The 21739-nt window shown below is 33.4% G+C and overlaps 3 protein-coding genes across 6 annotated transcripts; 2 read left to right on the forward strand and 1 right to left on the reverse strand.

The window, feature by feature from the left end:
* The first annotated feature begins 4592 nt into the window (after positions 1-4592).
* On the forward strand, positions 4593-11224 carry LOC111369966 (GDP-mannose transporter GONST1-like). 2 transcript variants are annotated; one of them, XM_022991703.1, is made up of 10 exons: positions 4611-4831; positions 5781-5946; positions 7318-7551; positions 7661-7800; positions 8080-8209; positions 8822-8920; positions 9987-10141; positions 10445-10561; positions 10757-10854; positions 10934-11224. In XM_022991703.1, exons 3-10 carry the CDS (start codon positions 7330-7332, stop codon positions 10990-10992), a joined length of 1020 nt encoding a protein of 339 aa, XP_022847471.1. In that variant the 5' UTR covers positions 4611-4831; positions 5781-5946; positions 7318-7329; the 3' UTR covers positions 10993-11224. The 2 variants fall into 2 exon arrangements, with proteins under 2 accessions (XP_022847470.1, XP_022847471.1); XM_022991702.1 differs by lacking the exon at positions 5781-5946 and having other exon boundaries at positions 4593-4831.
* A 4009-nt stretch (positions 11225-15233) lies between these two features.
* On the forward strand, positions 15234-18471 carry LOC111369967. Of its 3 annotated transcripts, XM_022991706.1 has the most exons (6): positions 15236-15533; positions 16287-16371; positions 16913-16953; positions 17628-17687; positions 17799-17890; positions 18293-18471. In XM_022991706.1, exons 1-5 carry the CDS (start codon positions 15468-15470, stop codon positions 17865-17867), a joined length of 321 nt encoding a protein of 106 aa, XP_022847474.1. In that variant the 5' UTR covers positions 15236-15467; the 3' UTR covers positions 17868-17890; positions 18293-18471. The 3 variants fall into 3 exon arrangements, with proteins under 3 accessions (XP_022847475.1, XP_022847474.1, XP_022847473.1); XM_022991707.1 differs by lacking the exon at positions 18293-18471 and having other exon boundaries at positions 15234-15533; positions 16916-16953; positions 17799-18080; XM_022991705.1 differs by lacking the exon at positions 18293-18471 and having other exon boundaries at positions 15238-15533; positions 17799-18070.
* A 174-nt stretch (positions 18472-18645) lies between these two features.
* LOC111369182 (CBL-interacting serine/threonine-protein kinase 3-like) lies at positions 18646-20776 on the reverse strand. The gene is made up of 5 exons (XM_022990657.1): positions 20768-20776; positions 20387-20500; positions 20191-20247; positions 20024-20098; positions 18646-19121 (listed from the first exon to the last, which is right to left on the reverse strand). The coding sequence occupies exons 1-5, from the start codon at positions 20774-20776 to the stop codon at positions 18909-18911; spliced, it is 468 nt and encodes a 155-aa protein (XP_022846425.1). The 3' UTR covers positions 18646-18908.
* Between the last annotated feature and the right edge of the window lie 963 nt (positions 20777-21739).

Below are 21739 nucleotides of genomic sequence, written 5' to 3' on the forward strand. Positions count from 1 at the left end.
AGAAAATTCAAGGATATTGCAAGAGAAACACATAAACAGTTTTGGCACAGGGAAAGAGAGGGAAGAGTGAGAGAGAGAGAGAGAGAGAGAGAGTCCACAAATTTGTGTTGTTGATTCATACCTTCCTGAATTATTTAAATCAATGCCCCCCAAAAGTCAGATTTATTTCACTGCCTCGCTGTGGACGGGCACTCTAGAGGAAAGCCATAGTCGTACAGTCATTAAAATATTAAAAGCTAAGTCTGTAAGACTAACAATGAACCTAATACGAACTAGCCAGAAGTATTAGGTGTGCTTAATAGAAGGAAATAAGCAGAAAGTATCAAATTCACATCATCAGAAATCAAAGAATAAAAAGAACAGATGCATAAAAGTAAGCTAACAGAGTCATTCTTGAAGAAAATCAAAGAAGTGCGAGTAAGGATAAACTATCGCTTCTTCCAAGACTTCCATCCTAAACCTGCAAGATGTTTCAATGGTTAATGAATATTAAGGACAAGAGTAAACCAGAAATGAAATTATTTACACTATTGTTAATGAAAATAATGGGTGGAGAAGACATTCCATCTTGTATCACAATAACCATAAATGTGCAGTTCAAATGATACACTTATCAGTGGTAAAGCAAATCATTAAATGTGTTTTCTACCTTTAGTCTTCCTACAATTGATCTTGTACCAGGTAATGCTTAAATGAATTAGAGTGGCCTACAAGTCTTACGGCAGTGCCAACAAGCAATGAGTGCCTAGTATATAAAGAACATTCTCATATATATAAAGAGCTGCACTGTCATTAAAAAGTGGTCCTCAGGTTAGTGATTTAGGTCCATAAACGAATATTCTTTAATCGATAGAGGAATGCATAAGGGTTTTCTGGGTGGATGTTGTGGTCACACAGACGGGTACAATCCTAGTTTTATTGAGTTTAAGCCCCAAATGTAATGATCTTCTCTTTGATGCCTCCATCTGAGTTTTCTTGAAAGGGAATAAATTTCTGCTTTGTAACTTGGTTTTTGCAAAGAATTCTTGAGTATTCTTGTATATTTGGTTCGATATTTGACATAACAAACAAAATGGAGTCACCATGCACATTCTACTTAGCCACCACCTCCTTCCTTAACCTAACTTTAATTAATTATAGTATTTAGTATTCAATATTAAAATGCTTATTTTTCACGTGTATTTATTATTATGTTAAATATCTTTAATTTATTTGGCCATTAAATTATCGAGTTTCGTAATTTGTATATCGTTCTAGAAAAGATTGTGCATTTTAGACTAAATAGTAAGTACATTAAGTTAGTGTAAGGGATAGAAATATACCCGTAACTTTAAGTGATCTATTGAACTATTTTCACAAAGATTTAATGTGGTTCTTTGATTTTATTCGACATAGAGATTTAGTAGATCAAACTAATCAATTAGTATTAATTTCGCTCGAGAGAGATAATTAAGTAAAATTGAAAAATTGGGTCTAACATCATATATGAGTATTTTGTTAATTGACTTGTGAAGATTACAACCACATTTTTTCCGACCTCTTTATATTTTCTTATTTTGTAAATTTTTAGTTTATTTTTCCTAATTTTTTAAAATCAAATCTTTATTGTGTATTTGTTTAAATTGTTAAAATTAAATTGATTAAAGATGTGTAATCAGAAATAAACATTATTCAAGAATTTCTCGAGAAACCGACAATTCGGACTCAAAATCCACTTTATTATTTGATCGTCATTCATGTACTTGCGGTTTGTACTTTCATGGTGAACAATTATGCATAGAATTGAAAACTTCTACCATCGATTTGATTAGAATGGATAAGCAAATTGCAGTTATTTTGCCATGTGTTTCTTCTAAGAATTGTCATTGTTAATCTGACATAAGATCTTGTAAGTTGAGATTTCTGTTCTTGCTGATCTTTCATTTCTTATTCTTCACAATCTCCGTTAAACACTTGTCCTCTTTGGAATCGTTTGGCCCCTATTTTTTGGTAATGAAAATGGGAGGAATAGTATTTTTTTGTAAAATGAGTGATTGAAAAAGAAGGAAAAGTTTTTTATTTACATGTAATATTATTTTATGGAAGATTGTGTGGTTGAAAATAGAAGTGAGAAAAATAGATTGTATTGGAATGTAATTTAATGAGGGCCAAAAGGAGGCAAAAAACAAAAAGCAAATGCTACTGATTTTCGCCCTTTTGAGACCAACTACAAATATAGGACCTTTAATGTAAGACCCGTTTTCCCTTTCCAATGCCAAGTGTAGATCCCCTGGTGATTGGTGTACACATTATTTGACATTGTGTGAAAATTTAAAAAGTGGTGGACGGGAAAGTTTTTTTTAGGGCAAAAATATATATATAAAAAAAAAAGAACTTTTCAATCATGTTTTGACACATGGAACAATGTAAAAAATAATGTCAAACAAAATGTACATGTAACATAATTGATTAAAAAGAAAATCATATAAAAGGGCAATACCACATGTACCGAATTTTTTATCAAATATTTTATCAACCACTCACAACAGCGGTGGGGACCACATGCCGACATATTTAAATTCACGTGGGGCTCACATACTTTATGAGAGGGGGACACCATTTGGTACATATGAATAATTCTTTCATTACTTGCATAATACCATTTGCATATATAGGTAACCAAAATACAAGTCTACAAATGTGCCCTTTCCATTCAGAGACATGTACAAATCACAACATTCATTTTAGGAAAAGAATATTTTAAAAAGTACATATTAACATTAGTATGGAGAAACTTTTTTTTTTTTTTTTTGGATTGAAATGAATGAAATTCTGCCATGTGTTCATCCGTGAGCAAATATCACTTGAGGGTTGTCTGGAAAAGAAATATCGAAATTTAAAGTCTCATACACGATCACGATGCAATTATTTTAGAAAAGTTGTGCTGGCAGTACGGACCTATTTCACAGGGATTGTACAGGCCATACACAAACAAGGGGGTGGAGGATTATTTTTTCACGTGGCCTGCACAGTCAGCATTAATGATTTTAGAAAGGTCATAGCCATTCATTCCTTCAAAAGAAATGAGTAACACAAGACGAGATACTTTTTCAATTGCAAATCCAAATAAAATTAAACTAATTTGAATATAAACACAATGACCCAAAATTTTCACAAAGAAATAAATATATTGTTATTGCTTAAATATATTAACATTTAAGTGACTATTAGCTATAAATCCTTTCGAATAAAAAGTGAATAGTAGTTGTGAATCTATAAAATATATGAATAAAAAGTATGTTGGTGTCATCAATTGAGATATTAATAAAATTTTAAATTTTTCTAAATTTTGGTGTGCTCAATTCATATTTTAATGGATTTTAATGAAATTTATTAAAAATTAGGTGTCCCAAATTGAGATTTTAATGCAATTCAATAAAATTCTTTAAAATTTAGGTATTCTCAATAATTAGTAATGTATAAAGATTTCAAACTTAAAAATACGCATCATCAAGTCATTTGATATTTCGTCATATTTGATGATATTCTTTATAGAACTATTTAAATCCATGAAATTTATTAGAATATGTAATGTTTTAAAATTTATCAAAATCTTAGTTGAGAACATCTCATGATTAAAATATATTCACATATAGGCCCCGTTTGGTAGGGATTTTTTGCCCTAAAAAATTGATTTTTTGACCGTTATTTTACTATTCAAGTCGTAATTTTTAATTTCTTCTCTCACATGTGGACCCCACTTTTCTTCTAACGGTCAAAAAATTAATTCTCAAAATCCCTACCAAACGGGCCCTAGTTGTCAAATTTCAGTTTTTAAATCGGACATATGGAATCTTATGCCCTTCACCTCTAGAGTTCACAACATAAAAGTGGATATATTTGCACCTTATCTTTTCATAAATACATCACATTTTAATTAAAATAAAGGTCATTAACTTTTATTTATTATCACACTTATATTATTAACTTTTTTCTTAATCACATTCTTATTTGTTATTTTTAACACTTTATTGATTGAAAAAAAATATTGTTAACGTGCTTTAAAATGAAAGTCAAATATTTATCACATTTTTCATTATTCTTTTGTTTTGCTTATTTGAAAATACAATGTATAAATGAGTCATTTTACTCTCTTTTAAATTTTATTATTATTATTTTTTTTTTTGAAAGAAACCACAATCGAAAATAATTTATGTTAGTTTGAGAATGAGAATGCAATGACAAAAGTTTGAGATATAAATATGATAATGTGTAAAAATTATGAAATTTTTATGCTGTTAAAATGTAATGTATTTATTTAAAACTATGGTGTAAATATATTTAGCCTAAAAATTATTTATCAACACATTTGACTAGAAATATTTCAAGCATTAGCGAAAAGGTAGGTCGAGTAGTCAAGATTCGAGGTGGCCTCACCCTTGTTGTTTTCAATTGTTCGGTTCTTCAAAAAAATAACTTCAAAATCGAATAAGAGCATGACCCGATCCGCAAGAATTATGGTATTGGATCTCTGTGTGGGCCTATCCAATCCGTTTAACGCCGGTGACCGGGTCGGATTTGAAACCAAAACAAGAAAATCTCATTAGAAATTCATAATTAAACGGAAAAAACTGCAAATCCCAATATTCTATTAATAGCAAAATTTCTTCTCGCCAATCTTTGCCTTTCTCGTCTCTCTCACTCTCTCTCTGACATTTTTCCCAACGTCCAACTTCATGGTAAACTGTAAACAGTAACCTACCTCCCCTTCTAAGCAGATTAAATCATACCCAAATATATATATATATAGACACTATATTGAGTGTATTTGGCATATAATATCTGTCAAGAGGTAACTCTCTCCCTCTCTCTCTCTCTGTGTCTCAATATATATGTGTGTGATGATACAGGGTTGTATTCTTAATATCAAAATTAAGATGGGTATTTCGGTTATTTGATTTTGACCGATTATTTTTATGTTTGTTGAGCTTGTTTCTTTGATTGGTGAAGAACTCAGAAGCATTCTTGGTTTTATTAGTCTAGCGAAAAAAGATTCCATATTTGTCCATAATTTGATTGGAAACAGTTTTTTATTAATTTTTAATGAAAATTGTTGCACTGGATCATAAATTACGATTTTGGAAGGAATATAATAGTTGATGTTTTATTAGTGAGTTTTGCTGTGTCTGTGTGTTGCTCCATTTTCGATTCTGAATTACAACTTCTGGCGCAATATATCTATTTATAGATCATATGAAAATGACATAATTTATTTGACAACTGATGAGCCATTTTTACATTTCGCCGAAAAGTAAAATGGGTTTTTTCTTCCTTTGTTTCAACAAGAAATGGTCTAGCAACTCCCTTATTCTTCCATGAGTAGTGGGAGTATTTTTCTTGGAGGATTCATTTCCCTTACTGATTCATTTTAGGTCAAAGGAAAGGTCAAAGGGAGAGTTTATAAAGAAATATTTCCTGCTTAAACAAACAGAGTCGAAGTTTTTAGAACATTTAACAAAAATCTAGTTCAACAGATTCAGAAGACTTCGAAAAATCTGTGGTCAGACAAATGTTCTTGTTCAAAAAATTTACAACCACTGAATGTGGGGAATTAGTTCTGTTTGCATTCTCCATTATCGCCTTATTTTGTGTTTTGTTGAAATATTACAATTCGATATCTTTGTTTTGTGAATGGAACTGTAAGTAATAATTTTGCAAACTGCCACAGAATTTGTGAAACTACATTTTATAATTTACGTTGAATATCTACACTGATTCCATTATTATTTTCCTTATTTTAGTGCACTTTTTATAGTTGCTTCTCTTCATTTGCTGATCCCATTTAGAAAGAAATAAGATCTAAGGCTTAATAAGGGTCCCAAATTGGCAAAAGTAGTTCCAAAAATCATCAGCTTAACGGCTCGCAAGATCACAGTCTAGTTCAGTTAGAAGAGAAGTAGTCAGCAGGTATGCTCTGTTTGAAGCCTTCGTGATAATGAATTTTTCTTTTATATAGCATTTTTATGAAAATCATTTTAGTTTTACAAATCCAGTTTCACCGGAGGTGGCTCTATCTGTGCTTTGACAAATGTGCATGTCTAGTGTGTATTTAAGTTGTCATCATTGTCAGTTAGGTTCAGATAATTGGCCATGCATAATATGATGGTCAAGTCGTTTCAAAGTATTTACAAGAAATGATTTTTTTTTTTTCAATTGTGTACTCTTTTTATGTCACTTTGTTTGCAGAATACCCTTTCTTAGTTTCCAGAAAACTCCATTCACACAGTGCAAACTTAAGAAAACAAGAAGTATGTTTTATTGAAATCTAAGTGCTTGTTTGATAATGCGTTTAAGTACTTAGTTGGGGGGAATATGTAAGTAATAAGTGAGTAGTAAGTTGTGGGACCTATGTGATTTGTGGATAAAGAGTATGTTTGACCAACTTGAATTATAATGTAAGATTTGACAAACATGCTCTAAAACCAGATCTTTGCTGTAGTAAACAAAGGAAGGTTACCCTTTACATTTACTTCACTGGTTGAAATTAGGCAACATTTTCAAGAGAAAGCTTATATATCCATCAAATTCTTCATCCGAATTTCATGGGCAACAGGGCAGACCCTATTTATTACCACCATGCTACATCAGCTAACAGCGATATTATTTTGACTGTTTGATTGTATGTGCATGAAATATCGTACGGGCTCACTGTCTCAAATCATAAAACCATATTCTTCAAACCACTTCCAGAAAGCACCACAAACATAAATGAAAAAAAAGAAGATAATAAATGCTCCAAGATGGTCTCTAAATTTCATTCAAGCCCAAATGATGAGTCGTGATTTAATTCCTTCCTTTTGACAATAACCTTGTTTTGGCGAAAGGTTAATTACAGAGATCCCTATGTGTATATATTCTTTGTTTACACTCACCTACCCACATACTATTTTCTGAAAATTCGTATGTTATGTGAATAGATCCCCTCTTAATTCATATCTTTGGAGTTGCGACACAATGTATCTGAAATGGAATCAAAATTTCAATTCTAGATTGGTGACCTATGGTGGAAATTAAGTTTCTTACATATATAAACATTCTATCTTAAATGAAATCAAAATTTCAATTCTAGATTGGTAACCTATGGTGGAAATTAAGTTTCCTACATATATTGCAATAAGGGCAACTGATAAACGTTCTGATTTTCCTTTTTCTTTTCTTTAATATCTTATGCAGTTCTGATATGTTTCCTGTCTGTTGAAATGCAGACTTGCTTTGATTATTTGTTGTTTCTCAAATGAAAATCTTAGTTGTTCATTCTTTTATTCTACTTGGTCACAGATCGTCTTTTGGATGAAGGCTTTGAACAGTAACGATCAGATTGATGCTGAAAGTTTGAAGTTGGAAGAAAATAGAGGGAGACCAGTGAAAAGCACAAACGTGAACATAATACACAACCAAGCCTTGTTGTCTGGCCTTGCGTATTGTATTTCTTCCTGTAGCATGATACTGGTTAACAAGTTTGTTCTCTCAAGTTATGACTTTAATGCCGGAATATCTTTAATGCTGTACCAGGTTACCTGCCATAAAAGATTCCTTATTTATTCACCATGAGAAATTGCAGTCTTTATTCATTTAAATAATTCTCTACGGTAAGCTAACAAATATTTGTTTACTGGTGCAGAATTTTGTTGCAGTAATTGTTGTTTCCACTTTGAGTTTCCTTGGCATAATTACAACGGAACCACTCACATGGAGATTAATAAAGGTCTGGTTGCCTGTTAATGTAATATTTGTTGGGATGCTGATCACTAGTATGTTCAGGTATGAAGTTTTCTTCATCTAGTTATCTTATTTCTCCCTATATTTCACCTTCATAATACTGAAGTATTATTGTTAATGATACTCAAGATTTAGTTCTGTTTTCTATTGGCTTATCCTTGCCTGATTTAATGCTTCTTTTTATTTGTTTCCACTAGGAATCCCATGTAAGAAGAAAATTTATTTTTATTTGTTTCCACTAGAAATCCCTTGTAAGAAGAAAATTTCCTACTATGTTCTCATTTCTTCCTTTGCCTAACAAATCGTCCAAATTCTTTGCAGTCTGAAGTACATTAATATTGCAATGGTTACAGTTCTGAAGAATGTAACCAATGTGATGACTGCTGTCGGTGAAATGTATCTTTTCAACAAGCGCCATGACAATAGAGTTTGGGCAGCACTTTTCCTAATGGTATGTCAAGTGGCTAAGAGTATGTTTTGTTCATTCAAATTAGTTACACTACTCTCAATCAAACCTTTATTAATTAAGCTATGTTCTGATTAATAAAGCTTAACAGTCCATTGATTCTATAAAGCTTTCTTGGCCAGCAGCACAAGTGTTGTGCTAAACAGCAGATCCATCTTGACTATCAAAGTTTAAATAGCAAACGCTAACTGATCATAATATAATCTTAATTAGTGCTTGTTTGGTAGTTCTTTTAAGTGCTTATAAATTGTGAATCATACTGAATATGTAGATAATAAATGTGCGGGTAAAAGTATTGTTGACATACATGCTTTTAATCACACTCAAATTCTCCAATTAAATAAAAATAATAACTTGGGATATGTTTGCTCATGTTTATTTGTTTTGTATAAAGATACATGTCATTTTTTATCCAAACATGTCGAGGGGCTAACAAGTACTATCACTTATCCACCACTCATTCTATTTATAATTTAAACCATTTATGAACACTTCCCAAACATGCTCTTAGTCAACCAGCATGTTAATAGCAGTTTTTTGGAATATTAGCTTTAACTGATCTTCTCGAATGACCTCCTTCATCACTGTGTAATGCAGATAATTTCAGCAATATCTGGAGGATTTACAGATCTCTCTTTTCATGCCATTGGATATGCATGGCAGTTTATTAATTGTTTGTTGACAGCATCATATTCTGTGAGTACTCGTGTTTCTCACATTGCTTCCTAATAATACAATGAATAATATGACAAATTTTCTTATTTTGACACTATCATCTTTTTGTGCGTTTGTAACTTTTGTGGTATTATTTAATAACAAGCAATTTTCATAGTGCCCTAATCTGTTACGTGATACAAAAGTAAAGATACCTCCATTCTTGCTTGCTTCCAAGTTCAGCTGAATCTCAATACATTTGGTATGAGAAGGGTTTGAAGACCATTAAAAGTTGAAATTACACTTGAAGGAGGAGAGAGTGAAGTAGGGAACACTGAGATCATGTCTAGCAATTTCAGGCTAGCTGTCGGACTGAATTGTTGATAAATGACATGGGATTAAAAATGATGGTTCCAGAGAATCGACTTGGGTTTAAGCCTTGGGGATCAGCGCCACAAGGTAAACAACCACCTCAAGTCCTCCCACAAAATCTCACTCAAAAGGTGCTCAGTTGGAATCCCATAGCTCCAACAAACCACAACTAGCAGTTTCTAGGACTATTTAGCTGATGGATTTTCATTGAGCGATAATACTTGCTAGTTGCTGCAATGGAATTTCATTGGGCGAGAAAGAAGATCCTTCAGGAAGCTAACTCTAAGCCCGCAGGAACAGCTTCTTGTTCATATTACATAATCTTCAATTAAATTGCTTTAAAGCATTTCAAGCAGATGTGTAGGCAATTTATACACCCATTTGATAATCCTATTTTTACACAGTAATTATGATACATTTGCTACATTTAAATGTACATTGTACAATGCTAAGCGAAGAAAAAGAAATTAATTTTTTGACCATTGTCCTATGCAATGTTGTTGTTTTTTGACCATTGTCCTATGCAGTGTTGTTGAGTACTGTGCTATAGACATGCTGCAAATGTCTTTTTGAAGGAACTAATAACCAAGAGGGATCATACACGAGGCTTTGCAAAAACCACAACGAGAAGTTTCTAGGACTATTTAGCTAATGGATTCTCTACACATTATTAACCATTTCTTCTTAATTAGTTGCCGATTAATCTTGAAATAGATACCATTTTCCTGTGATGCAGTTGACTTTGCGCAGGGTTATGGATACTGCTAAGCAAGTCACCATCTCTGGAGACCTGAATGAGTTTTCAATGGTCCTCCTAAACAATGCACTTTCACTGCCTCTTGGGATTTTGCTCGTTTTTGTATTCAATGAGGTTGATTATCTTTCAAGAACGTGAGTTTTGTTTTCCTTTTCATAATTTATGATTATTTACTGCCAATTCCTATATTTAAGCATAGATCATTTATTCAATTAATTTAAAGATACAATTATTTGCACCAGTATACTTCATGAAGATTCGATTCAACCTATTTAACAATCCTACGTATTTTCTCCGGATGTAGTAGTGCTAGATCCATGTGCTATGTTTTGCTTTAGTTGTTGATTTCTAATTAGGTCGAGCATAAGAACTTGTGTTGTGCATAGGTCGTGATCATACGTTTATTAAACTTTGTGTACTTATCTTGCCTATCGCAGACCACTTTTGAGATCGCCAACCTTCTGGCTGATATTGACGCTTAGTGGATTCTTGGGTTTAGCAATCAGTTTTTCTTCCATGTGGTTTCTTCATCAAACCGGGGCTACAACTTACAGGTGAGATTTCCGGTTTATCTGATTACATGCCTTCTCTATTCAAAATTTACTCATTTCCAAGCTTCGCCAAACAGGCTTGGATTTTGGACGATCCTTGAAATCCCCCTTTTAAGCTTCTATCTCTTTGATCATTATGTTTTCGAGTTTTTACTCGTGGATATGCTCTATACTCTTGCTAATTTTTGTTTCCTGCAGCCTCGTGGGATCGTTAAACAAGATACCTCTTTCTGTTGCTGGTATCCTTCTCTTTAAAGTCCCGACTAGCATGGAAAATTCTGCTAGTATCTTTTTTGGTAAATTTCTATAAATTTTGCGAACCTAATAGCATTGTTAGACTACGAATCTTCTGTTAACTTGACCCGCGTTTTGTAGGCTTGTTGGCAGGAGTGTTATTCGCAAGAGCAAAAATGCATGAAAGATCTTCATCTTGATGGACTTACTGTAACTTGCTCTGTAAATCAGTAGCTTTTTTGCCATTTTATTTGTGTATATTTCTCCTCTTTTATTCGAGAAAACATACTTTCTAATTTTTGGGTTCATTTTTGTAAGTGGGCAGATGGTGAATTTTTTTCCTCTATACCCACGAAGTTTATGTTCATGTTTGATGCACAATAGTGTAATACGATTAGATAATACAATAAATAAGATCTTAGTTTAATTTTATTCCTTGAGTTATCAATGGAAGTCATTAGTTATCCCCGTCTTGTGGATGCTAATATAAGTTGAACGTTATTCTCTAATATACTACCCCGAGGGACACGGGACAATGCGCAACATATTCATTTTAATTTTTTCTTGTGAATGATCTATTGTAAAAGCTAAGCGAATCAATCTAACAATTTAGCTCTATGTATAAGTAATCATTTTGTTAAGCATAAAGTTACCATGGTGGTCCCCTTCATATTGCTCTATAAGTAATCATTTTGTTAAGGGAAACATAAAGTTTAGATGTTGCTCCCCTTTATATTGATGGATGGGTAGAGGTATAAAAAGGATCGAGCTTCTTAAGCCGTCCATTCTATCTAGATGGAGATATTTTGTTGAATGTTGATGTTAGACCCTTTGTCCTATGTCACCATTTTTTTTTTTTTTTTTTTTTTTTTTTTTATGTAATGAATTCAAGAAGATTACTGTCTGTGATTTCTTCTCTAAAGAGAGAGATGGTGATTTGAGGATTTTGACAAGATGTGGGGAATTTTTTTTTAATTTTTTTTTTTGCCCCCTTTTCCTTTTTCCCCCCTTTTTTTTTTTTTTTTTTTTTTTAATTGTAGAAACGTAACTAAAAACTTTAGGGTAAATAGCACTTAGGTCACAAACCTTTTAAACAGTTAGATGATAAGTCTCGCACCTTTGATTTCTCGCAAGTTGGTCCCTAACATTTCAAACTTTTGCTTCATGGATCCTTTTTGAATGAAAAATGTGAAATTTGACGTTAAATAAACAGGAATTAGTCATGTGTCCCTAGCGCGAAGGGAAAAAAAATATCCAATATAGTTCATGCCATGTGTGGCCTATTACGTTACCTATTTATTAAATTAAAGAAGTCAAAATAAATAAATAAATAAATAAAAGATCAAGTACTTGTAACTCAGCTTGACTTGATTGAACTCAACTCGGAGCTCAAGCCGAGGTTATGGTACGTTATTATTATTATTATTTTTTTTTTGTGTTCAAAAGGAATAATGCTGAACAAATAGGGAAAATAAACAGGAAAAAAAAGGAAGAAATTACATAATACAAGGTCTTTAAAAATTACAATTAAAAAATCAGATATAAAGTTTTATTATTCACAAATTAGGTATTATATATAATTAATCAACCCAATTCAATTAAAAATCCTAATCATTTCACCCATTTTCAATCTCGTCTCCTCCTCTCTTCTCAACGTTGGCTTCTCTATACTCGACGTCGACGACCCATTCAAACACTGCAACGGCGACAAAGGAGATGCTTCGATGCCGACCCTAGCGTGGGGAGACGACATTGTGTTTTGCGTGGGGGAGGCGACGTTTGCAGCAACGAGAAGCTACAGTTCTAATTTGCACTTTTTGGGGAGGTTTTTTGGTTTTTTTGATCTGGCAACAGTTTTGGTTGGAGGTTCTGATGGGGTGTTCGATGGTGATGTGGTGGTCACATTGCAGTAGTTTCTCTGTGCAGCGTGGATGTTGGTGGTGTTGGTAACGTTGTGGGGTAATGGTGGTGAGGGGATCTGGTAGGACGACGGTGGTGGTGATGGTAGCGACAGTGCTCATGCTAGCAGTGGTATTGGTGAGGTTACGAGGTGGTGTATTATTGGGTGTGATTGGTAGTGATTTTGGCTATGGTTCTGGTTTTGGTCTTGGTGGCTGTAGTGGTTTTTGGTGGTGGTTGTGTTGGTCGTGGAGACTGTGGTGAGGTGGTGGGTTGAGTGTTGTTGTGTTTGGTGGTGGCAGTCGTGGTAATTTCTAGTGTGGGTATTTACTGTGGGTGTGGTGAGTCGTGAGCTGTGCATTGTTGTGAATTTGATTTTGTGGCGATTGTAGAGTAGTTTTGCTGGTGGTAGTGGTGTTGGCTTTGGCAGTGAGGTTGTAGTGGTGATTGTGATGCCAATTTTGGGCTACAGCAGTGGTGGTGAGGTTGCGATATTGTGGTGCAAGCAGCAACTACTGTTGGGAATCTATTTATATATGCACAGCGGAAAATTAATATTATTTCGATTCCCATTGAGAATTCCTTTGTGTTTAGAAATCGTGATAAAGATTGTACCTTTGAAGAATTCTGCAAACCTTTTGCTTTTCTTTTTCTTCTTGCAATATTGATTCGTCATCCACAGCTGTCCAATTGTCCAGCCTCCAACGGTGATCCACACAGAGAATAAGATTGCAGCTACCAGGATTTTCTCCTCTTGTCCTAGCAAGAATAATTATGAGAAAAATCATATGAATTGAAAACTCTAGCCATTATTTATATAAGCCCAAACGGGTCTGGTCTGATTCAATCCAATATTTAATTAATCCATTTAATTAAATTCGGTCCGTGAATTAATTAATCCAATTAATCAATTCGGGCCTATAACCAACCAACCCAATTAATTAATTCATCCAATGATTGTTAAATTAATTAATTAATAAATTGCAATCTTCCAATTCTCTTTTGTGTGTGACCCATCAGGCTCCCAATCACGATACCTAACGACATGAAATATTATTTTGATCTAATCAAAATTGATAAATTAAAACACCCTTTTAATTTATCACCAATTCACACTCGTCGTCCCAAATTGACATCTAGCAATGTGTCAGGGCAATACATGTGACGGGGAATGTCATGTGATATGACAAAACCAAACTCGTTCGTTTACCGTGAAACTAAAATCCTTCGCCCATATGATCCGATCAATTACGAGATATAGAGATGTGCCAATCTCGATTATCGATCATATCTTTCACTTCACTATTAAGTCAAAATAAGTCGAAAACTCTTTTTCGACTTATGAGTATACATTGACCAAGGATTTCATCATCGACTTAATTGAATGAAACGCAGATCATAATCTCCTATTATCTAAGAGTGACGAATCATTTATCGGTCAATCACAACCTTCATACGATTCTTGACGTACCCGAACGATGTCGTATTAGCGGCCCTTTGCAGAGCAACATCCAACACCGCCAAAATATAACAGTCCTCATATAAGGTACCATGAGGATCTCAAGTCAAAAGACTAATTTCAGTACCGAATGTTAGAGATTAACCACTGACACTCAGATTATCCATGTGGAATCTCTCGACGGGTCTCCAATGTTTTGGTCTATAACAGAACATCCACGTGTTCATTTATGTGTCACCACACTTTAGATTGTGAGATCAGCTACTTACTTCACAAGTAAGAAATATCACACGTGATGGTCTATCCGTAATAACGATATCCGTATCTCGTTACTACTTATGACCACGAACAATTTAAAATTCAATCATATATAATTTGTTTCTCACAATCACAACTCCTTGTGATTAACAAATTGCAAAGATTTGAATTTACGGACTCTATTATTTATTTAATTGTCTATTAATTAAATAATAGATCTGACATTAAATTGCATTAATTATATATCAAAATTATTTATGTCCAAAGTTGATTGGACCTAGGGCATAATACTTACAATGTGGTGGTGATTTGTGACAAATATTAGTGTTGAATCGGAATCAGTGGTGGGGTGTTTGGTGCATGTGACCAAACTATTTGAACTAATTATTAATCTATGACCTTAAAATTCGATAATCTATGACCAATAAATTTAAAAATATGTACCCATAGATAAACTGTGACTTGTAATTTGAATGATTTGTGACATCAAAATAATCTGTAATCTACAAAATTTTGATTTGTGACCATAAAATAATTTGGGACTAATTAATTTGATGATATGTGATCAGTAAATAAATCTATGACCTATAATTATGAATCTGTAAACATTAATCGTATAGCTGTAACGTAATTATATTTATTTAATAAATATTTTTAATTAATTAAATGTATATCTGAATTTTGAATTTGCAAACCATCTACTTAATTTTTGAATTAATGTAAATAATATACCAGGATCATGAATTTTTCCCAAAAAAAACAGACAGATATTGTTTGGAAATAAAAGTCTATCACTTGCTCACTGGCTATGTAGTATGATTGGTTCGAAAGAGCCCAACCTTGGGCCGACTCGACCGCTATTTTGCCCTAGAATTTTGCAATTGCGACTACATAAATCGTGTAACGTTGAATGCGCGTAAGCATCGGAAGACTGCAGGAGAAACTGGAGAGAAGTGCCAACCCAATTATCAGATTTCAATTGTTACTGCACCGTTTCTTCTTCTTTTTTGATATTCTCCCTACAGAATTTCTAATTATATTATTGTAGCAGCAATTCCGATGGATGAATCTGAATTTCGACGCTGTCTCGAGCTCTTTCCTGTCGTCCGATCTCGCGATTATCACGTAAGCCTCCAAACCCTACTGACATATATATGTGCATTTTTATTTATTAATTTTGTACGCCTAAGATTGTTTTCCGGAAATTTTGATTTTAGGGTTTTAGTTATCTGTTTTTATTTGGTTTACATATTGTGTTCTTGCAGTACCCATTTGTATTTTTCTCACATTCTGTATTACTTTTGGTTCTTTCGATGGTTGATTTCGATAGGTTTGGTTCAAGTCATTTGGCTTAAAATAGCACCCCTAAAGAGGAGGAAAAAAAAGAAAAAAAAAAGAAAAAAAGAAACCATATTTAGCAGGCCTTAGGTTAATAAACCATTACATTTAAATGACGAAGTGAGTTCTCATGAAAATGAAAACTTGGTTTTATGGTCCCCAGTTCAAGATAGAGGCGGTCATATGAGATTTTCTGCAAATCTTGTTTGCCCAAGATTGTTTTAGAGCATATATATGCATAGAACATCTTGGAGAGATGTAGATTAATGCTGTTTAAAATGAAAAAATAAATAAATAAAATTTAGAGCATATATTTTATTGCTAAATCAATTAATTTAGCAAAGCATGTTTTGGACCTTTATTTAGAATGCTTTTGCTTATGAGGGATTCATGCCCCAATTATGTGATAATGACAAGTTATTGGAGGACTGTACGGGCCTATCCTAGAGTACATGGCTTGCTGTGGATAAGTGTTCCCCCTCATTATCTTTGTCAATACCTTTTGGGATTCTAAATGTTAATTTTCCAGTTGTATTTCAGATGGACTCGGATTCTTTGAGACAATCAACATCTGGGTCTGCAAAAACTGAGGGGCATGATGCACGGGATAGTGGGGATAAAAGAGGTACAAAGCCAATTCAATCTTGACCTTTTGTCATTTTGAGATGAACATTTGAAAACACGAAACAAACCTGTTAAGATGATACATATATGCTCGCATCTTTTCTCTCTTGAATGTTTTGAACATCTCAAAGAAGAAACATACCTGTGGAAAGTTGTCTTTGTTAAGTTTTCTAAGGCTTCTGATATAACTTGGAGATTTTAACTGTATCTATTTTAATTAGTTATATGATACTGTATTTTCCTGTTTATCTCCCCTCTTTTGAGTACTTCACTTACTGTAGTGTTGATTCCACTTTAATCAATACTTATTTAATCTTTCGCTTAAATACCTTCAGCTATAGCTAATAACTGGATGGAGTGAACTATCTATGATGCTTTTCTCCATTTATTTAAGTCATTTCTTGGAACCAATGTAAATTCTGGGGAAAAAAAATTGGGGCCAGATAAGTTTTCTATGCAGTGTCATTTTCATTGCTGTTCAATTGGATTTTTCTTTTTTGTAATGAAAATCATATTTTACGCTGATGTATGGGATGGGACAGAAGCATTCTGGAACAAACTAAAGTTGGCTGCCACAGAGAAGGTATGTTTTCATCGTTTGTGTATTATAAGAACTGTTCTTCATAATAAATGACACAAAATTCTTCACTATCTTGTTTATTAGAAATTGATGAGCTTTCTTTAAGTATTTTTAGATTTATGGTCTATATTCTGAAGCAATTTTGAATTTTATGTTTATGATGTCACATTTTTCTCTGTGGTTCATGTAGCAGATTGCATCCATTGTTTTAATTTAATTGCATCTTCATTCGAATGCAAGCTTGCCTTTTCGCTTTCTGAAAATCCTTTTATTTCATGATTGCCTTGAAAGCATATCTACCGGGTTGTTTGAGCTTGCATTAGACTTATTGGATAACTGTCGAAAGATTTCCACTACGAGCTTGCTTGGCGAGGCTTAATTTTCTTTTCTTTTTTTACTTATTTTAAATAAGTTATAAAGTATTAATTGTAGGTCAAAGTTACAATTAAGTTGCAAATATTGACAATAACATAACTAGTTTCAGAATAAGTAACTTCTCTACTTATTTTCTAGTGAGCTGTGATTTATTGCTGCCTCTATCAACATGAAGTTTAGGTGGTTTTCGTTTGATTTGCGTGTAGGGTAAATCAACCGTTTACCACTTCTCGCAAAAGCAGTAGAATTCTAAATAATATGGGAAATGGCAAAATAACTTGTTATGCGTGCCTTGTTTTCAGATGGGTCCAACTGAAGCAGAAAGATTTTGCAAGGCATTTCAACAGGTTTATAATAAACTTGTAAGTATACTTAATCGATACATTTCTTTGCTTGGTAAGTAGCCATTTCAATCACATTTCTGTTTCTTTAATTCATCCTTTTAATTATCCATTTCTCTTGCTGTGATCCAGGTGTATGAAGAACTGACATTAGATGCTGCTCGGAAATTCATAAACTCTTCAGGATTTTCTGGAAAATAGTTGCTATTTGCCAATACTTTTATGTATGTTGCAACTGGACTTGTTTTGAACCATGAAATAGTGATTTTGAGTTGCTCGGCATAATTATTTTGAAATCTTGCCCTCTGTTTGAATGATTATTTGGTGTTCATTGGTGTGTTTTTCCCCCAGTAAAAGAATGTTATGTTTATGATATAATTTGTTTTATGCACTTATTTCTCCTATTTTTGGGTTTTCTAATAGATATTTTTTGCTTTTTTGCACTGTGTGCTTGTTTCAAGTAGATTTTTAAGAATAGATTTTGTGAAAGATGATTGTTCATGGAGAATATATGGTTGAAACGTAGGAAAATTTTATGGATTTACGTATAAAATTATTTTATTGAGAGAACGTGGTTGAAATGAGTTTTGAAGAATCTTATCAAATATAGGCTATCTTTTATGCAGGGATTGAAAATAAATAAGGTGAATGATGATTCAAGGGTTGATCATCGAAGTTGGGGCAACAACGATGAAGGAATTTGAGTGGTGATAATAGCTAACAATTCCCTCCATTGTCGATTCATTAGGATCATAACCTTCCACCCATCTTTATTCTTTTAGCGTTTTTTTTTTTTTTTTTTTTAAATTTTTTTCTTTTTTTTTTAAAAAATTTTTTTTTTTTCCCTTTTTTTGGAAAAGGCAACAGAAATAAAATTTTATTCTAGATAAATTTTTTTTTTTTTTTTTTTTTTTTTTTTTTCCATTTGGAGCATGTTTGATTCCCATTTTTTTCGAAGTATATTTTTCTCCATCTTCTTTTCAACCACATTGTTTCTAAATTGAAATTTGTCTCATGCAGATAAACTCAACCACAGTCGAGCACTAAACAATATTGAAGAAAATAAACTTTTTCATAATTATACTGTCTAGTAATAATTTTTCTCTAGCCACTGTAAACCAGAAAAAAACTTGTTATCAAGAAGCGAGTTCTGCCTAAACAAATTGTGGGAATTTCTTATTATAACATTGCGAAATGGATTACAATATTTATCACCAGAAATAATCGGAAAATCCCTTTGAATTATATTCTTCCACGGGAGAGAAAAATCCCACGAAAGACAACAAAATACACAAAAGAATGAAGAACCTGAACCTTTACATCATTTTTAATCAGTCCACAGAAGAGAGTGACTCTTATTTTCTTCGTTATAGAAGTAAAACAACTAATTTTATTCCTGCATGTCATCTTCAGTTTTCCAAACTCCTCGAGGCTCGTCGAAAGTTTTTTATAGAACTGCATACCCGAAATTCAGAAACAAAAGGGTACCAGCAAAAGTTGGAATTGCTAATCAGAGATGATGACATTTTCTGTTTGTGGATGTTGAAAGAACACTATACTAAAATCGAGGCATCGAGGCATTCTTATATCATGATGAGCAGTCGAGCACCATGAAAAAGATATCAATGCATTCCAAGTTTGTAAGACCAAGGAAAGATGAGATCATCACCCACACGAGCATGTCTTCTCGAGGTTCCAAAAACTTGGACATCTTCGTTGATATTTTGAAGAATTGTTCTGCCCTAGCTAGTTTAGTCCCTAGACGCCAACTTAGCAGAATATCATCCATCTCCGCACCAGAAGCCATGGTAAGATGAGGTGTGGGTGGGAGCGGGGGACAAGTAGTTCTCTAAATATTTTTTAATTTTGCAAAGTGGACTTGCTTAAGCCAAATTTTCTCATTCAAATCCTTCCAGTCACCGTCGGGGAATCCTCTTCAAATTCTCTTGTCTAATGGAACCAAGATTGATCATAAAAATCCATAATAAACTCTATGTTTAGGTCATTCTCTAGTAGGAAGTGGCAAACTGTGAAAGATATGCTCATACAAGGAAAGCTTTAGTTAAGACAATCACTCAGAAAGGAAATATATCAGAAACCTGTTTCTATTCTTCGCTAAATCAGTTCCAAACTTCAGCTCAATGCCAACTCATTTTCTTCTACTCTTTGAATTTCTAAAGCATATTGCTCCGATTTATTCTACTGAGCAAAATATATTGAAGAAGAGATGCACCACAGATAACAGGCTAGCACGCCCAGCATTTTTTTGGCATCTCCATATTCACACAAATGACAATTCATTATAAAATTTATCCAAAAGATAAATGATAAAACAAAATCAAAGCAGACTTGGATACCTTGTGGAACTCGAGAGTGTCTCCCTTTGCCTTTCTAACCTCAACCATATGCAGAGAAGGTGCAACTTGGAAAACCTGATTCAAGCACATTGCACAATGTGAAATTGTTGCAAATCTTGTAGCTACAATTGAACTCGAACACATGAGATGATCGGCATTCATGGTACCTCAGTGACAATATTAAGGTTTCCTTTTCTTCCAGCTTTCACATTTTCTAGCCTCATCTGGGATCAATTAGGGTGCAGACAACATTTTGTTAGTTTTTTTTTTATGTTTGCCACTTTCAAATCCTTACTGAGGTAGATATTGCATTATCTATTTTTATAATGACAGTTACAAAAAGCTCTAAAAAAAATTGAATACCTTGTAGCTCTTCTTTCGAACATCAAAACCAAGAGGCTCAGCAGCTTCTTCAATTTTACTGACTATCTCATTTGCTAGGCATCTAGATGAGAACCTCGTTTCCCTCTTGAATTGCTTTATCCAAATGGAGTGGGAAACAACAGATAATTAAGGGACACATCTTTTATAGTATATACATGAGAAATTCCCTAAGCCAGATTATAAATTATTATTTCCTTATCAACAGCTTAAGGTGTGCGGATATGCTTTATGCTGATTATGGCCCGATTCTCAAAGATGTCGCAGAAATTGCAGAGCAATCGATTATTCAGGTTATAGGAAACCTAGTTAACATAGAGTATATGCTGGGTTATTCTATAGAAATCTCAATTTGTAAGTGACAAAGTCCATTACACAGATTGTATATGAAATTCCAACAGTGTGCTTCTTCTTCTAATGTGGGACCGGAATACCGTCTTTCAGATTAACATGGCAACAAAAACTCCGTCGTGATAAAGGAATATATAGGACGTGTTGAAATTCAAATTAGCAGTTTTAATCCGTTGAATGTTGGATAAGTTTCATCAGCATAACCAATGTGCTTTGCCCCTGATTTCAAAACATTTTTTCTACATACTTGGGAACATATTTTCTTTATCTTTTTTAGATTTTTAATGTTTTTGCGGTCGGATGATTTGAAATGTGTATAATGAAAATGCTATCCATTTCGGGCAGTTTGAGAATTGAAGGTTGTACGCTGGTATTGATCTTGATGATTCGTTATTAGTGGTTGACAGCATGCTCATAATTTCTCAAATTTATTCCCTCGAATCATAGTAGAACATTTTCATAGAAGCAACAGGTGCAATCAAATGAAATAATATTTTGTTGTTTGGTAGAAAGTCACGGAACCAATTGTGGGAATGCCCAAAAAAGAAATGACGTCTACATTGTGGCGATGGATTTCGTACGGCCAAGAAAACTCCTTACAAGATGACGGTTGGTCCAGTGGTGTTAGCGGCGAACGTGAATCAAGATGTAATTGTTTGGGGACATCTAATCCTAAGCATACAATTGAAGAAAGGAAGGTATAGAAGAAGAGGACGTGGAGATATTCCTCAATATAGCCATCCGTTAAGGAAAAGGAGATACGGAAGAGAATGGAAAACGAAAGGAAAGGGATTCGTAATGTATTCACCTATGTAATTGATTAAAAGTCTTGGGATTTAATTTCATGTTAATTTACTAGGAACAATCTTCATTGAATGTCTGCATTAGTTTGGTTGAGAATGTTCTTTGGATGTTGCTGTTCTTCGAATTGTCTAGATGGTGGTGGTTTAAATTTTGCAACTTCTTTCACTTCCTGAGTAATGA

This window comes from Olea europaea, chromosome 20, assembly GCF_002742605.1.
Source record: "Olea europaea var. sylvestris chromosome 20, O_europaea_v1, whole genome shotgun sequence".
Taxonomy (NCBI): Eukaryota; Viridiplantae; Streptophyta; class Magnoliopsida; order Lamiales; family Oleaceae; genus Olea; species Olea europaea.

Coding starts and splice junctions, on each gene's coding strand:
- LOC111369967 (XM_022991706.1), top strand. CDS start 15,468: ATGGATGAATCTGAATTTCGACGCTGTCTCGAGCTCTTTCCTGTCGTC. Junction 15,534..16,286: donor TCCGATCTCGCGATTATCAC/GTAAGCCTCCAA, acceptor GTTGTATTTCAG/ATGGACTCGGATTCTTTGAG. Junction 17,688..17,798: donor AACAGGTTTATAATAAACTT/GTAAGTATACTT, acceptor GCTGTGATCCAG/GTGTATGAAGAACTGACATT.
- LOC111369182 (XM_022990657.1), bottom strand. Junction 20,248..20,386: donor TTCGAAAGAAGAGCTACAAG/GTATTCAATTTT, acceptor AATTGATCCCAG/ATGAGGCTAGAAAATGTGAA. Junction 20,099..20,190: donor ACCTTAATATTGTCACTGAG/GTACCATGAATG, acceptor TGCTTGAATCAG/GTTTTCCAAGTTGCACCTTC.
- LOC111369966 (XM_022991702.1), top strand. CDS start 7,330: ATGAAGGCTTTGAACAGTAACGATCAGATTGATGCTGAAAGTTTGAAG. Junction 8,921..9,986: donor TGTTGACAGCATCATATTCT/GTGAGTACTCGT, acceptor CCTGTGATGCAG/TTGACTTTGCGCAGGGTTAT. Junction 10,855..10,933: donor TTCTGCTAGTATCTTTTTTG/GTAAATTTCTAT, acceptor CGCGTTTTGTAG/GCTTGTTGGCAGGAGTGTTA.